Source organism: Coregonus lavaretus (genome assembly GCF_964263955.1).
Source record: "Coregonus lavaretus genome assembly, contig: HAP1_SCAFFOLD_540, whole genome shotgun sequence".
NCBI lineage: Eukaryota > Metazoa > Chordata > Actinopteri > Salmoniformes > Salmonidae > Coregonus > Coregonus lavaretus.
The window spans coordinates 219,367-234,824 of record NW_028158566.1 but is presented as its reverse complement, the minus strand read 5'-3'; the positions used below and the strand labels follow the sequence as shown (position 1 = coordinate 234,824).

Below are 15,458 nucleotides of genomic sequence, written 5' to 3'. Positions count from 1 at the left end.
TGAACTCGTGGATACCATTTTTATGTCTCTGTCTCCAGTATGAAGGAAGTTAGAGTACGTTTCGCGAGCCAATGCTAACTAGTGTTCGAGCAATGACTGGAAGTCTATTGTATGTACTAGCATGCTAGCAGTTACCATAGACTTCCAGTCATTGCGCTAACACTAGTTAGCAACTTCCTCCAAACTGCACGCAGAGACATACAAATGGTATCCACAAGTAGAGCTCTGTTACTCGAACCGAGCCCGACATTATGCATTGGGTAGGGGACGTTTTTTCATCAATAATTAGTGTATGGGCAGAGCTCGGGTATCACTAAATTGTTTACTAACATTTTGAAGCTGAGCCATTTGCGGCTCAGCTGCGCAATACAGTTATATCTGACTAAGATAAATCTCAGACGGGAAGTCAAATATAAAACGGGAGAGATAATTACACAGAAAATAACGTTCCTTGATGACGAAAAGTAGCAAACTGCTCTCATGTCTCGTCATTGAGCAGAGGAGCCCAAGCGGAGCCAGCATTGCTATATACATACTCACAGACCCAGAGCCGCCGTAATGGATTTACTAACGGAGTAAATTATTTCTGGTTTCGGGCCGGGCCTTAAATTCGGCAGATGCAATCGGGCCTGGGCCTGAACGTCATGGTAGGGCTCGGGTTTAACATTCATGCCGTGCAGGGCCCTATCCATACGTTCATCTGCCTGGGGAAATATATAAGAAGTATCCCTCTAAAGGCAATTTATAGTTAGGTAGATTATCCACTAGTAAATAACTGCCCTAATTCAACACACACACAGCTAGATAGTGTACACGAGATTGAATGGACACGGAATGGTTTATCAACAGTCAACACAAGGCGTCGCCCTCTCGCCTCACACAGGCTTTCTATGAAATAGGACTTTTATTTTGACAGGTTGATCACGTTGGTGTTGCTTACGCACAGTCGGTGTATTGAGGGTATGTGGAAAGTAGGAATGTCGGAGGAGGTTGGAAAAGCGTTGCAAGCGGTGGTAGACAGGGTAAATCAAGCCGCGGCACGTCGCCTCAAGGTAAATCAAGTGCAGTATTATCTTGGGAAGAACCAGTGTATCTACTTTAGATAGTCTTGTCGTGCGAAATGGTCTTATCGTTTGAGTGTCGGTGGACCAGTTATGAAAGGCAAAACACCAACCTTTGGATTGAGACAGCACACCATAACATGCACATTACATTTTGATACATACTAATTATCTTACGGCAAACTCTCTTTAAAGGCGCACGCTGCATGCAACCAGTTTGCGCGTGGATGGTTCTAGACGATTTGCTAATCTGCTGGTGCTTTAATAATTTTGATGGTAACGTCAACAATGTTTCATAAACGTTGCCAAAAAATGTTTCCATCAACTTCCGTTCACTCCTGATTCGTAAGTGAATTAACGTTTTGATTGGTTCAATTGAAACCATCCCACCACCATTGAAAACAGTAGGTATACTAGAAATTGATAGACTCCAGTTGACATATCAGACCACACATACACAGAAATTAGATGGAGCAACTGTCAATTCCAGACAGGATTCATTCAATTAATCTGGCAAATTCACTGTTGCGCACATCATAATATGGGGACAGACAAAGAAAACCCTTTCAGATTTCTGTCATATTGGTTGTAAGGAAATGCCAGCAGGCTAAAATAATTCCATTTGGACCACTGATTTGGACAGCATATCTGGGTTGTGTTAAGGAGAGCACAATGTTCTAAACGTTGCCAAAAGAGCTAACACAATTCAGTTCTCTACATGACAGAGGCATACCTGCTCTACACAAAATATTTATGTTCTGTATTGTGTCCCCAATATGCCTTCCTGAATGAGCCTCAGATGTCGGCTGGGTTCAGGTTTATCCAAGATGTGACACACTTTTATCATTCATTTATTTACAATATATTTTATTGCTCTTCGTTAACCCACCGCCTCTTCCATCCAAGACGTTGCCTGCGGTGCCGCCCCGCCTGGTAGCTGTAAGTAAGACGAAACCACCTGACATGGTGATCGAGGCTTACCGAAAAGGACATCGCAACTTTGGTGAAAACTATGTGAGTGTTGTACTGAGTATTGTACACTGGTCATCTGTAGTTCAGTTAGTAGAGCATGGTCCCCTGTAGTTCAGTTGGTAGAGCATGGTCCTCTGTAGTTCAGTTGGTAGAGCATGGTCCTCTGTAGTTCAGTTGGTAGAGCATGGTCCTCTGTAGTTCAGTTGGTAGAGCATGGTCCTCTGTAGCTCAGTCAATAATCATCACTCGAAACATATGGCCCTTATCTTTCATCAGCGAGATAGAATCCTTCAAATAATAAAGATACTTACTGTAGCAGTTACAGATCCATACAGCTATGGGTGCCTCCATCCGATGAAACTACACTTCCTCTACACTTCCTGAGTTACACTTCCACACAGGTGTCCGGAGCATGCTAGATAGCTAATTAGCACAGGTGGTCGCCTCTTGTCTTCCGTCTTTTTCCGTAAACAAGCGCTGTAACATGGATATGTAGCCAAGTGGGAACCCTATCAAGGTGTGTATCAATTTAACCTTTTTGATTTTAGAAAATTATTTATTGTTGATATGTAAGATAAGGTCCTTATGCTTCCAGTACAGCAAGCAACGCGTGTTAATGTTCAGATTGAGCGTCGGGGCTCTTTACAAAACACCCTCCTGTACAGAAGACGTCTTCGTTCAATGAGTCTTGTGTAATGTAATGGAACTGAGAGTCGTGATCAAGGGCAAGGAGCTCAGTTGGTAGAGAATGGCGCTTTTAATGCCAGGATAGTGGGTTTGATTTCCGGGACCACCCGTACGTATAATCAATGCACGCGTGATTAAGTCGCTTTGGATAAAATACATCTGCTAAATGATATATATTATTATTATGATAGGAACATGTACAGTATCACATAAAACCTTTACTAGTAGTGGTAAGATCTTTGCGGCTTGACTTTTTTTTGTCATTTTACCCCTCACTTGTAGGTGAATGAACTTGTGGATAAAGCTTCAAATCCTCAGGTTTGTTGAAAGGTTTAAAGTCACATTAATCTTTACTTTATGTAATGTGTCTCTCTATCCAGCAACCAATAAAAATAATATTTCTGTCCTAATCTAGATTTTAGAATCATGCCCAGAAATTGAGTGGCATTTTATTGGCCATTTACAGAAGAACAATGTCAACAAACTTTTGGGTGAGTAACATGTCACTTCTTGTGCAACATGTTATGCCTCCATATCTAAAGCTGTCAACATCAACTTGCATGTCTCCCTATACCCATTGGTCTTTGTCAAAGCTTTGTCAAAAAGCAAGCTTTGAACACCATTCCATAGAAGCCTTTAGTAGCACCGGCAAATCTTAACTCTACTCACACACTTCCCACAGGTGTACCAAACCTGTTCATGGTGGAGACAGTGGACTCTGTCAAGTTGGCCGACAAGGTAAACAGCTCCTGGCAGCGGTTGAGAACAGTTAGCACGCAGACGTTAAAGATCATGGTTCAGATCAACACCAGTGGGGAGGAAAGTAAGTGTTTATTTTCCAATCGTTTTGTTCTGAACAGAACTATAATTTTTTTCATTCCGTTCCACTGTTCCGACCAGCAAAATAAAGTTCTGAACCGGTTCAAACCCCAAAAAAGTACAGGTTTATAAAATTCCTTTCTGTTCCTTTTTAAACCTCTGAAATATACATTTATTTTTACATTAAGCTCGACATTAAATTAAATTACCAATCAGTGCGGATAGAGCAGTTTGCTATGGAGCGGATAACCAATTGAATCTGTATAGGAAAGTCATTAAGATTTTTTCTTGCCATAACAGCATTGTTTAATCCTATAGAAAGACAAACGCACACACTGTGCTGCCAGTCACAGTGTAGGGCGCAAGATGCAACTGAAATTTTGAGGGTGAGGATGGAGGAAGCTTGCCTTGAAGCGCTGGGCATCTTGTTATTACCTGCATTATGTGAATTAGGCCCACTATCTGAATTAGGCCCAAATAATTATACAGTGAGGGGGAATAAAGTATTTGATCCCCTGCTGTTTTTGTACGTTTGCCCACTGACAAAGAAATGATCAGTCTATAATTTTAATGGTAGGTTTATTTGAACAGTGAGAGACAGAATAACAACAAAAAAATCCAGAAAAACACATGTCAAAAATGTTATAAATTGATTTGCATTTTAATGAGGGAAATAAGTATTTGACCCCCTCTCAATCAGAAATATTTCTGGCTCCCAGGTGTCTTTTATACAGGTAATGAGCTGAGATTAGGAGCACACTCTTAAAGGGAGTGCTCCTAATCTCAGTTTGTTACCTGTATAAAAGACACCTGTCCACAGAAGCAATCAATCAATCAGATTCCAAACTCTCCAACATGGCCAAGACCAAAGAGCTCTCCAAGGATGTCAGGGACAAGATTGTAGACCTACACAAGGCTGGAATGGGCTACAAGACCATCGCCAAGCAGCTTGGTGAGAGGGTGACAACAGTTGGTGTGATTATTCGCAAATGGAAGAAACACAAAATAACTGTCAATCTCCCTCGGCCTGGGGCTCCATGCAAGATCTCACCTCGTGGAGTTGCAATGATCATGAGAACGGTGAAGAATCAGCCCAGAACTACACAGGAGGATCTTGTCAATGATCTCAAGGCAGCTGGGACCATAGTCACCAAGAAAACAATTGGTAACACACTACGCCGTGAAGGACTGAAATCCTGTAGCGCCCGCAAGGTCCCCCTGCTCAAGAAAGCACATATACATGCCCGTCTGAAGTTTGCCAATGAACATCTGAATGATTCAGAGGAGAACTGGGTGAAAGTGTTGTGGTCAGATGAGACCAAAATGGAGCTCTTTGGCATCAACTCAACTCGCCGTGTTTGGAGGAGGAGGAATGCTGCCTATGACCCCAAGAACACCATCTCCACCGTCAAACATGGGGGTGTTTTTCTGCTAAGGGGACAGGACAACTTCACCGCATCAAAGGGACGATGGACGGGGCCATGTACCATCAAATCTTGGGTGAGAACCTCCTTCCCTCAGCCAGGGCATTGAAAATGGGTCGTGGATGGGTATTTCAGCATGACAATGACCCAAAACACACGGCCAAGGCAACAAAGGAGTGGCTCAAGAAGAAGCACATTAAGGTCCTGGAGTGGCCTAGCCAGTCTCCAGACCTTAATCCCATAGAAAATCTGTGGAGGGAGCTGAAGGTTCGAGTTGCCAAACGTCAGCCTCGAAACCTTAATGACTTGGAGAAGATCTGCAAAGAGGAGTGGGACAAAATCCCTGCTGAGATGTGTGCAAACCTGGTGGCCAACTACAAGAAACGTCTGACCTCTGTGATTGCCAACAAGGGTTTTGCCACCAAGTACTAAGTCATGTTTTGCAGAGGGGTCAAATACTTATTTCCCTCATTAAAATGCAAATCAATTTATAACATTTTTGACATGCGTTTTTCTGGATTTTTTTGTTGTTATTCTGTCTCTCACTGTTCAAATAAACCTACCATTAAAATTATAAAAGTAAAAATTTTTATAAATTGATTCCTCACCGTTCTCATGATCATTGCAACTCCATGAGGTGAGATCTTGCATGGAGCCCCAGGCCGAGAAAGATTGACAGTTATTTTGTGTGTCTTCCATTTGTGAATAATCGCACCAACTGTTGTCACCTTCTCACCAAGCTGCTTGGCGATGGTCTTGTAGCCCATTCCAGCCTTGTGTAGGTCTACAATCTTGTCCCTGACATCCTTGGAGAGCTCTTTAGTCTTGGCCATGGTGGAGAGTTTGGAATCTGATTGATTGATTGCTTCTGTGGACAGGTGTCTTTTATACAGGTAACAAACTGAGATTAGGAGCACTCCCTTTAAGAGTGTGCTCCTAATCTCAGCTCGTTACCTGTATAAAAGACACCTGGGAGCCAGAAATCTTTCTGATTGAGAGGGGTCAAATACTTATTTCCCTCATTAAAATGCAAATCAATTTATAAAATTTTTGACATGCGTATTTCTGGATTTTGTTGTTGTTATTCTGTCTCTCACTGTTCAAACAAACCTACCATTAAAATTATAGACTGATCATGTCTTTGTCAGTGGGAAAACGTACACAATCAGCAGGGGATCAAATACTTTTTTCCCTCACTGTATGTGTATATACAGTGGGGAAAAATAGTATTTAGTCAGCCACCAATTGTGCAAGTTCTACCACTTAAAAAGAAGAGGCCTGTAATTTTCATCATAGGTACACGTCAACTATGACAGACAAATTGAGATTTTCTTCTCTCCAGAAAATCACATTGTAGGATTTTTAATGAATTTATTTGCAAATTATGGTGGAAAATAAGTATTTGATCAATAACAAAAGTTTCTCAATACTTTGTTATATACCCTTTGTTGGCAATGACACAGGTCAAACGTTTTCTGTAAGTCTTCACAAGGTTTTCACACACTGTTGCTGGTATTTTGGCCCATTCCTCCATGCAGATCTCCTCTAGAGCAGTGATGTTTTGGGGCTGTCGCTGGGCAACACAGACTTTCAACTCCCTCCAAAGATTTTCTATGGGGTTGAGATCTGGAGACTGGCTAGGCCACTCCAGGACTTTGAAATGCTTCTTACGAAGCCACTCCTTCGTTGCCCGGGCGGTGTGTTTGGGATCATTGTCATGCTGAAAGACCCAGCCACGTTTCATCTTCAATGCCCTTGCTGATGGAAGGAGGTTGTCACTCAAAATCTCACGATACATGGCCCCATTCATTCTTTCCTTTACACGGATCAGTCGTCCTGGTCCCTTTGCAGACAAACAGCCCCAAAGCATGATGTTTCCACCCCCATGCTTCACAGTAGGTATGGTGTTCTTTGGATGCAACTCAGCATTCTTTGTCCTCCAAACACGACGAGTTGAGTTTTTACCAAAAAGTTATATTTTGGTTTCATCTGACCATATGACATTCTCCCAATCCTCTTCTGGATCATCCAAATGCACTCTAGCAAACTTCAGACGGGCCTGGACATGTACTGGCTTAAGCAGGGGGACACGTCTGGCACTGCAGGATTTGAGTCCCTGGCGGCGTAGTGTGTTACTGATGGTAGGCTTTGTTACTTTGGTCCCAGCTCTCTGCAGGACATTCACTAGGTCCCCCTGTGTGGTTCTGGGATTTTTGCTCACCGTTCTTGTGGTCATTTTGACCCCACGGGGTGAGATCTTGCGTGGAGCCCCAGATCGAGGGAGATTATCAGTGGTCTTGTATGTCTTCCATTTCCTAATAATTGCTCCCACAGTTGATTTCTTCAAACCAAGCTGCTTACCTATTGCAGATTCAGTCTTCCCAGCCTGGTGCAGGTCTACAATTTTGTTTCTGGTGTCCTTTGACAGCTCTTTGGTCTTGGCCATAGTGGAGTTTGGAGTGTGACTGTTTGAGGTTGTGGACAGGTGTCTTTTATACTGATAACAAGTTCAAACAGGTGCCATTAATATAGGTAACGAGTGGAGGGCAGAGGAGCCTCTTAAAGAAGAAGTTACAGGTCTGTGAGAGCCAGAAATCTTGCTTGTTTGTAGGTGACCAAATACTTATTTTCCACCATAATTTGCAAATAAATTCATAAAAAATCCTACAATGTGATTTTCTGGGAAAAAAATTCTCAATTTGTCTGTCATAGTTGACGTGTACCTATGATGAAAATGACAGGCCTCTCATCTTTTTAAGTGGGAGAACTTGCACAATTGGTGGCTGACTAAATACTTTTTTTCCCCACTGTGTGTATATATATATATATATATATATATACACACACTACCAGTCAAAAGTCTTAGAACACCTACTCATTCAAGGGTTTTTCTTTATTTTTACTATTTTCTACATTGTAGAATAATAGTGAAAACCTCAAAACTATGAAATAAAGCATATGGAATCATGTAGTAACCAAGAAAGTGTTAAACAAATCAAAATATATCTTATATTTGAGATTCTTCAAATAGCCACCCTTTGCCTTGATGACAGCTTTGCACACTCTTGGCATTCTCTCAACCAGCTTCGTGAGGTAGTCACCTGGAAGGCATTTCAATTAACAGGTGTGCCTTCTTAAAAGTTAATTTGTGGAATTTCTTTCCTTCTTAATGGGTTTGAGCCAATCAGTTGTGTTGTGACAAGGTATACAGAAGATAGCCCTATTTGGTAAAAGACTAAGTCCATATTATGGCAAGAACAGCTCAATTAAGCAAAGAGAAACGACAGTCCATCATTACTTTAATACGGAACATTTCAAGAACTTTGAAAGTTTCTTCATTAGAGTTAACAGCCTCAGAAATTGCAGCCCAAATAAATGCTTCACAGAGTTCAAGTAACAGACACATCTCAACATCAACTGTTCAGAGGAGACTGTGTGAATCAGGCCTTCATGGTCGAATTGCTGCAAAAAAAAACACTACTAAAGGACACCAATAATAAGAAGAGACTTGCTTGGGCCAAGAAACACGAGCAATGGATGTTAGACCGGTGGAAATTTGTCCTTTGGTCTGGAGTCCAAATTGGAGATTTTTGGTTCCAACCGCCGTGTCTTTGTGAGACGCGGTGTGGGTGAACGGATGATCTCCACATGTGTATTTCCCACCGTAAAGCATGGAGGAGGAGGTGTTATGGTGTGGGGGTGCTTTGCTGGTGACAGTGTCTGTGATTTATTTAGAATTCAAGGCACACTTAACCAGCATGTCTACCACAGCATTCTGCAGCAATATGCCATCCCATCTGGTTTGGGCTTAGTGGGACTATCATTTGTTTTTCAACAGGACAATGACCCAACACACCTCCAGGCTGTGTAAGGGCTATTTTACCAAGAAGGAGAGTGATGGAGTGCTGCATCAGATGACCTGGCCTCCACAATCCCCCGACCTCAACCAAATTGAGACGTTTGGGATGAGTCGGACCACAGAGTGAGGGAAAAGCAGCCAACAAGTGCTCAGCATATGTGAGAATTCCTTCAAGACTGTTGGAAAAGCATTCCAGCTGAAGCTGGTTGAGAGAATGCCAAGAGTGTGCAAAGCTGTCATCAAGGCAAAGGGTGGCTATTTGAAGAATCTCAAATATTTATTTATTTATTATTTGTTTAACACTTTTTTGGTTACTACATGATTCCATATTTGTTATGTCATAGTTTTGATGTCTTCACTATTATTCTACAATGTAGAAAATAGTAAAAATATAGAAAAAACTTGAATGTTCTAAAACTTTTGACCGGTAGTGTATATTTTTGTATATCTAGCCAATTTCGACTTTGCAGCTGGCCCATCTAGCGGAAATCGCTCAGTTCTGCATCCAGGGCAAGACTTATGACAATAAAGTCAGCCTGCTTCTCTCACACACACACACACACACACACACACACACAGACAGAACATTGCCGTTCTTGACACAAACTGGTGCGCCTGGCACTTACTACCACACCCAAAGGCAGTTAAATATTTTGTCTTGCCCATTCACCCTCTGAATGGCACACATACACAATCCATGTCTCAAGGCTTACAAATCCTTCTTTAACCGGTCTCCTCCCCTTCATCTACACTGATTTGAAGTGGATTTAGCAATTGACATCAATAAGGGATCATAGCTTTCACCTGGATTGGCCTGGTCAGTCTGTCATGGAAAGAGCATGTGTTCTTAATGTTTTGTACACTGTGTATATTGCCTCTAGGTAAACATGGACTGCCTCCTGGTGAGACCGTGACCACAGTGAAACACATTTTATCCAAATGCTCCGCCCTACACTTCTCCGGACTCATGACCATTGGTCGCTATGGCTACGACCTAGCTGATGGTCCTAACCCAGATTTTCAGGTATTTTTCTGTTATGATTACCCTCATTTTTTATTTTACAGATTTTGGTAAAGCTCTATAGGTGTGTGTGTGTGTGTGTGTGTGTGTGTGTGTGTGTGTTACGTCTGTTGTGCATCACCAACCAGGCTTTGCTGAGTCGGCGACAGGAAGTGTGTACCAGTCTACAGCTCCCGCTTGAGGATGTTGAGCTTAGTATGGGCATGTCCACTGACTTTGAACACGCGGTAAGTTCCACTGTCTCAGCCTTGTTAATTGCTAACACAATATGTTCTTAACATATTGAATGATCAGATATTGATTAGGCTACCCATTACTACTCGAATGCTCATGCTGTTTCTATAAGTTTATACCCTTCTGAGGTATATCTCCTCTTTCATTTCCTCCTTTAGATTGAGGTGGGTTCAACCAACGTGCGAGTGGGTAGTACTATTTTTGGTAATAGGGATTATCCCAACACTCCCAGTCCAGAGAAAAAGTCAAAGGTTCGGACAGAAGAGGCAGCTAAGAAGATGGAGCGTCTCACTCTGACAGAACAGTGATGTTTCTCCTTCCTACACTCACACAGGCTGAAAAGGATTTAGTATTTTATGAGATTTTCTGGAAAAAACAACAGCAAGCTTCCACAGTATGTCTTAATGATGTCTTTGGTTGATATAGTACTTTTCTACAGAGCCCGTTCATTTATTTGAGCATTTTTGGATGGCGTTCGATCTTTAAGTTGACATTACAAACTTCTTCTCACATTAGACATAGATTCTCATTAATCAATTGATGATATTGGATATAAGACGTTCCAGACCTCCCATCTTGATCTTGTGCCAACCCTAGGTTCAATAGATACCGTTTAACACGATAACGTAAATAGAGATCATTCGGAGAGTCAAGCGGAGATCGAGTTTATATCTAAACAAGCAAATGTTTTGATGATTTGATATTTTTACAACCTAGAATGAACATGTTCAATATCCCAGTGATTGGGAATCTTACATTGGTAAAATGTCCTATTTTTCTTGCAAAATACTTATGTTTATTAAATCATATCTCACCCCCCCCTCATCATGACATATTTTACATTTTAGTCATTTAGCAGACGCTCTTATCCAGAGCGACTTAGTTAGTGAGTGCATACATATGGTATTGTGAGTAAATTAAATTGTTTTGTATGGTGTCAAATATTTGACGTTTTTTTATAATTGATAAACAAAATTACAAAACGGCAGGTAAAGATCGATTCATACCATATGTTTACGTTGCAGTATTTCATTTTGTGTGATGTCCGTGATTCATTTGGTCTGAATTATTTGTTGGTGCACTAAAAGATTGAACAATTAACCTATGCAAAGAGGAAATAGTTTAGTTTGTTCTGTTATGAGAATTTCTACCCTATAGTTATTATGGAACAATGATGCTGTAGTTACCATCAATGTAAAACTAAATCCATAACTAAAGGTGATAATGCTTACATTGTGAATTGTATTGCTAAACATTCACTTAAACAAGATACAGGGTTATAGTTGATATTAAGGAAGCTGACGAGCAATAAAATATTTATTGAAAATAACTGTTGTTATATTTTTTCCCTATTCAGGAAATGTAAATGATTGTTATATAAACAAAGAACCACAGATGTGAATCAAATCCTTTTTCAATTTTTATTGAGTACATTGAAATGACAGCCAACCAAAAGTAAAACCCTTAATAATGACAAATGAAGACCTTGTGACTTTATTCCTCATCATACCACTACAGTATTGTCATTAAACATTGTATTCGCAGCTTACTGATATCTAGATTGTAACCTAAACCTTGTTCAGTTTTGAATAACTTCATGGTATTTTATCATGGGCATTAATTTCACAACATTCAAATGTAATTTACACCTGATTTAATGATTTAGTTGGTCTTTTAAAAAAAACGTGTCTGTTTGGACCTCTAGAAACAAATAATGATGTTTCCTGGAATGGTACTCTTCAACAGAAACTAAGGATGTGGATGCCATTCGGCTTGTGAACTGCTGTTTGGGAGTGAACAAGTTAGTCATTAAGATATCCCTATTATTAGCTATGTTACAATCATGTTAGTAGACTAAATCACAATCTAGTCCAAATACAAGTGTGTAAACCAAAAGTGTACAGTTTGCAGAAAGACCAAGATCTACAAAATACTAGTCATGCGGATCTGTGACTGCTTAGTCCAAAGTGACAAATGAAAGTTAACTTGGGTACATTTGCCACTGCTTATATGTACAGTCCAACAAAGTTTATAAAACAAAAACTATACAACAGTAGACATAATAAAACAAAATGGACACAGGTGCTGCTTACTCCTTATCACAATAATTCAAATCACTGAATAATAATGGACAATACATAACACACTGGATGGTCTCAATTAATTTGCTTCCCAGGTTTAAAGGGGCAATCTGCAGTTGCTACATACATTTTTAGACTTAGAACTAATATGTACCCATTGATTCTTGAAGAATATAACTTTTATAAATGCCTCATGAGTTTAGTTTCTGTCGTACCCCATCAGAACCCAAAATAGAAGCTTATTTTACTCCAGTGTTTGTAAACAAAGTAAATGTAAACAAACACTAGCCTCAGAACATGGTTAAAACTATCATTTTGATCTCATAGTTGGTCAGGCCTTGAATTTATAGCTGTCTAAAAATGTGAGTTTTTTTTTTTTTTTTTTTTTTTAAACGGCCCCATCCCTCAGCTGCAGATTACCCCTTTAAAGGGCAATTCTACCACTTGTCAACCTCATTCATTATCTCCAGCACAATACCAGTGTCAACATATGTGAAACGGCACATTTCTACATTTTGTAGAAAAAAAATTAAGTAAAGTTCTACCCGATGACATCAAAAGTTAAAACATTTTAAAAACAGTGATTTTCAAACTATGAGATTTGCGGTGACATGGGGAGCAAGAAAATACCCTCCCTTGGGCTAGAAACTCGTTGCAGGTTTGGAAAATCACTTTTTTACTTTTAATCCTAGTCACAGAGAAGCGTTATTATAGGACCTTATCTTTTTAACTACAAATGCACTGTTTTTGAATAATTGACGTTGAAAGTGGCGGAATTGCCCTTTTAAGCATCTCTACTAATCACATCAACACCATGTCTCTCTGCCAGTCAGCTCTGTATGGCTGTGACGTCTGTCTTGAACTCAATCAGTGATGTCCTGTGGGCACTACACCAACTTCTTGGCCTCAAAGAAGCTCTTGAGGTGCTTCATCTGCCATATGCCAGTGGTGAGGAGAATAAGTGTCTGAGCTATAGACCACCAAAGCACACGCTGGTTAGTGCTCTCACTCGTCATGCGGAACCGCTCCTCACGATACTGTGAAGAGACAGACAGTCACTAGAACACTGAAAGACAAGGTGAAGTCCTCACGATACTGTGAAGAGACAGACAGTCACTAGAACACTGAAAGACAAGGTGAAGTCCTCACTATACTGTGAAGAGAGACAGACAGTCACTAGAACACTGAAAGACAAGGTGAAGTCCTCACGATACTGTGAAGAGACAGACATTCTACAACACTGCTTTGTATGACATGTTTAAATACATTTCAATATTTATTATCACATATGTTGTGGCTTTAGTTATTCAACTGAAAATGTAGACTTTATCTTTCAACTCACCCGCTGATAGTTTTGCTCTTTCTGGATTTGTTCTACTTGGTCCAGTAATTGTCGAGCTCTTAATTGCAGCTCTGTGAGCTTGTCTTTTGCTGCGATTTCGGGGTAGTTGTTGGTATGCTCACCGACCTGAATATCTAGGTGCACTCTCTGTAAGATAGAACACAAGGATAGAATGCCAGACTTGTGTATGTGTGCCATTCAGAGGGTGAATGGGCAAGACAAAAGATGTAAGTGCCTTTGAACGGGGCATGGTAGTAGGTGCCAGGCGCACCGGTTTGAGTGAAGAACGGCAACGCTGCTGGGTTTTTCATGCTCAACAGTTTCCCATGTGTATCAAGAATGGTCCACCACCCAAATGACATCCTGCTAACTTGACACAACTATGGGAAGCATTGGAGTCAACATAGGCCAGCATCACAGTGGAACGCTTTCGACACCATGTAGAGTCCATGCCCTGATGAATTGAGGCTGTTCTAAGGGCAAAGGGAGGGGGGGGGGGGGGGTGCAACTCAATATTAGGAAGGTGTTCTTAAAGTTTGGTATACTCAGTGTATTTTGTACTTTATGGAAGGTTTTTGTGAGCAGAATATTTTCTGAACAACCCATTCTGTATGAACAACAACATCCCACTCATACCAGTTTGCCACCAGCAAAGAGGGCCATCTTGGTGGAGTTGGAGTGCAGGCAGATCTGATGCTCGCCTGGTGTATGGGACGTAAAGGTGAACCGTCCATCAGACCCATACTGACGAGACAGGATTATCTAGAATAGAGGGTTGGAAAGCAATAAGAGACATGCCGATGAAACACTTGGAGGCGTGTGCATGAAAGATGTGATTTTAGATTTTGTCTATGTATTGTGTGATGCAAAATGAATTGCCTCATTGAGGTCATTCAGGTTTTCTGAACATACAAACTGTAGTGACTGTACACATTTGAGTGTGTGTTAACTTTATATCTTAATCTCTCATGGACTGACAACGTAAATTACGCATTTTTGTTCTGGGTTAACCGAGATTATTTTACATCTAATCTCTTTTCTCATTGATGGACTGACCTTAGTATCCGGATCCTTGATCTCCACATGCATTCCAAGGCCAGGGGTGGCTGGGAGGAAGGATCCGGTCTGCTTGTCCCACAGCTGGGTCCTGTATTTCCCTAATGATAGAGAGGTATAAATAATCTTATGAAAGGCTATTCCTCATATCGTCAATAGATGGCATAATTTACTCCATCTCAAATAACAATACACTACACTGGCTCACCCCATATTAGCGTTTATCATCTTCTCATCTTTTGAAGCTAGCTAGAAAACATTTATTTATTAAGACCCATGTGATAGATATTTTTCATCCATCAAATCTACATCAGTCAGGAAATAAAAGACATGCATGCACTGACTGACTGGCTTAATAAAAATAGCCTATGGGCCAGAAGCAGCTAGCTAACTAGGTAGCTAACGTTAACCAGCAATAGCTAACGCTAAAACCATAGCTAACTAACTTACCAATAACCATAGTCTCATCTGGAATTTCCTCTATAAAGCATTTTTTCTCTGTCTCCCCAATGTGAAAATAGAGAGAGTAACTTGGAGAGAGCCAAGCAAATAATATGATAATTCCGGCGCCAGGTACAGTGAGCATCATGTTAAATCAGCTTTGTTGTCACCATCAGCAGAGTCAGTGCAGTAGATGCTAGTGATGGGTCGTTCGCGAACAAACGGCTCTTTTTGAACGGATCTTTTTGGTGAACGTTGGGAACCGAATCGCATCGGTGAAAGAGCCGTTCATTTGGTTCCCTGATTTGCATACGGCTACTACTGCTTTCTGAGCTCAAAACAACGTTTTTCTGCAGATAAGTTACAAAATAATGATCTAAAGAGGATGAATCCTCACTGCAGAAACAATAAAAGTGGGGAGAGCGCGTCAATCTGGTCCGTTTGGGAGCCAAATGAGCCGG

General features: G+C 40.8%; 2 protein-coding genes across 3 annotated transcripts; one reads left to right on the top strand and one right to left on the bottom strand.

The window, feature by feature from the left end:
• Nucleotides 1–944: 944 nt before the first annotated feature.
• On the top strand, nucleotides 945–11,407 carry LOC311123818 (pyridoxal phosphate homeostasis protein-like). Its single transcript, XM_084198045.1, has 8 exons — nucleotides 945–1,052; nucleotides 1,968–2,075; nucleotides 3,003–3,038; nucleotides 3,136–3,211; nucleotides 3,403–3,543; nucleotides 9,704–9,846; nucleotides 9,972–10,070; nucleotides 10,236–11,407. The coding sequence occupies exons 1-8, from the start codon at nucleotides 963–965 to the stop codon at nucleotides 10,383–10,385; spliced, it is 843 nt and encodes a 280-aa protein (XP_084054171.1). The 5' UTR covers nucleotides 945–962; the 3' UTR covers nucleotides 10,386–11,407.
• A 77-nt stretch (nucleotides 11,408–11,484) lies between these two features.
• Nucleotides 11,485–15,183, bottom strand: LOC311123819 (transmembrane emp24 domain-containing protein 4-like). 2 transcript variants are annotated; one of them, XR_014612639.1, is made up of 6 exons: nucleotides 15,007–15,183; nucleotides 14,557–14,657; nucleotides 14,137–14,262; nucleotides 13,501–13,647; nucleotides 12,957–13,195; nucleotides 11,485–12,601 (listed from the first exon to the last, which is right to left on the bottom strand). XR_014612639.1 is itself a non-coding variant. In XM_084198046.1 (5 exons), exons 1-5 carry the CDS (start codon nucleotides 15,143–15,145, stop codon nucleotides 13,046–13,048), a joined length of 663 nt encoding a protein of 220 aa, XP_084054172.1. In that variant the 5' UTR covers nucleotides 15,146–15,180; the 3' UTR covers nucleotides 11,485–13,045. The 2 variants fall into 2 exon arrangements, 1 of the variants encoding a protein (XP_084054172.1); XM_084198046.1 differs by having other exon boundaries at nucleotides 11,485–13,195; nucleotides 15,007–15,180.
• Nucleotides 15,184–15,458: the final 275 nt, after the last annotated feature.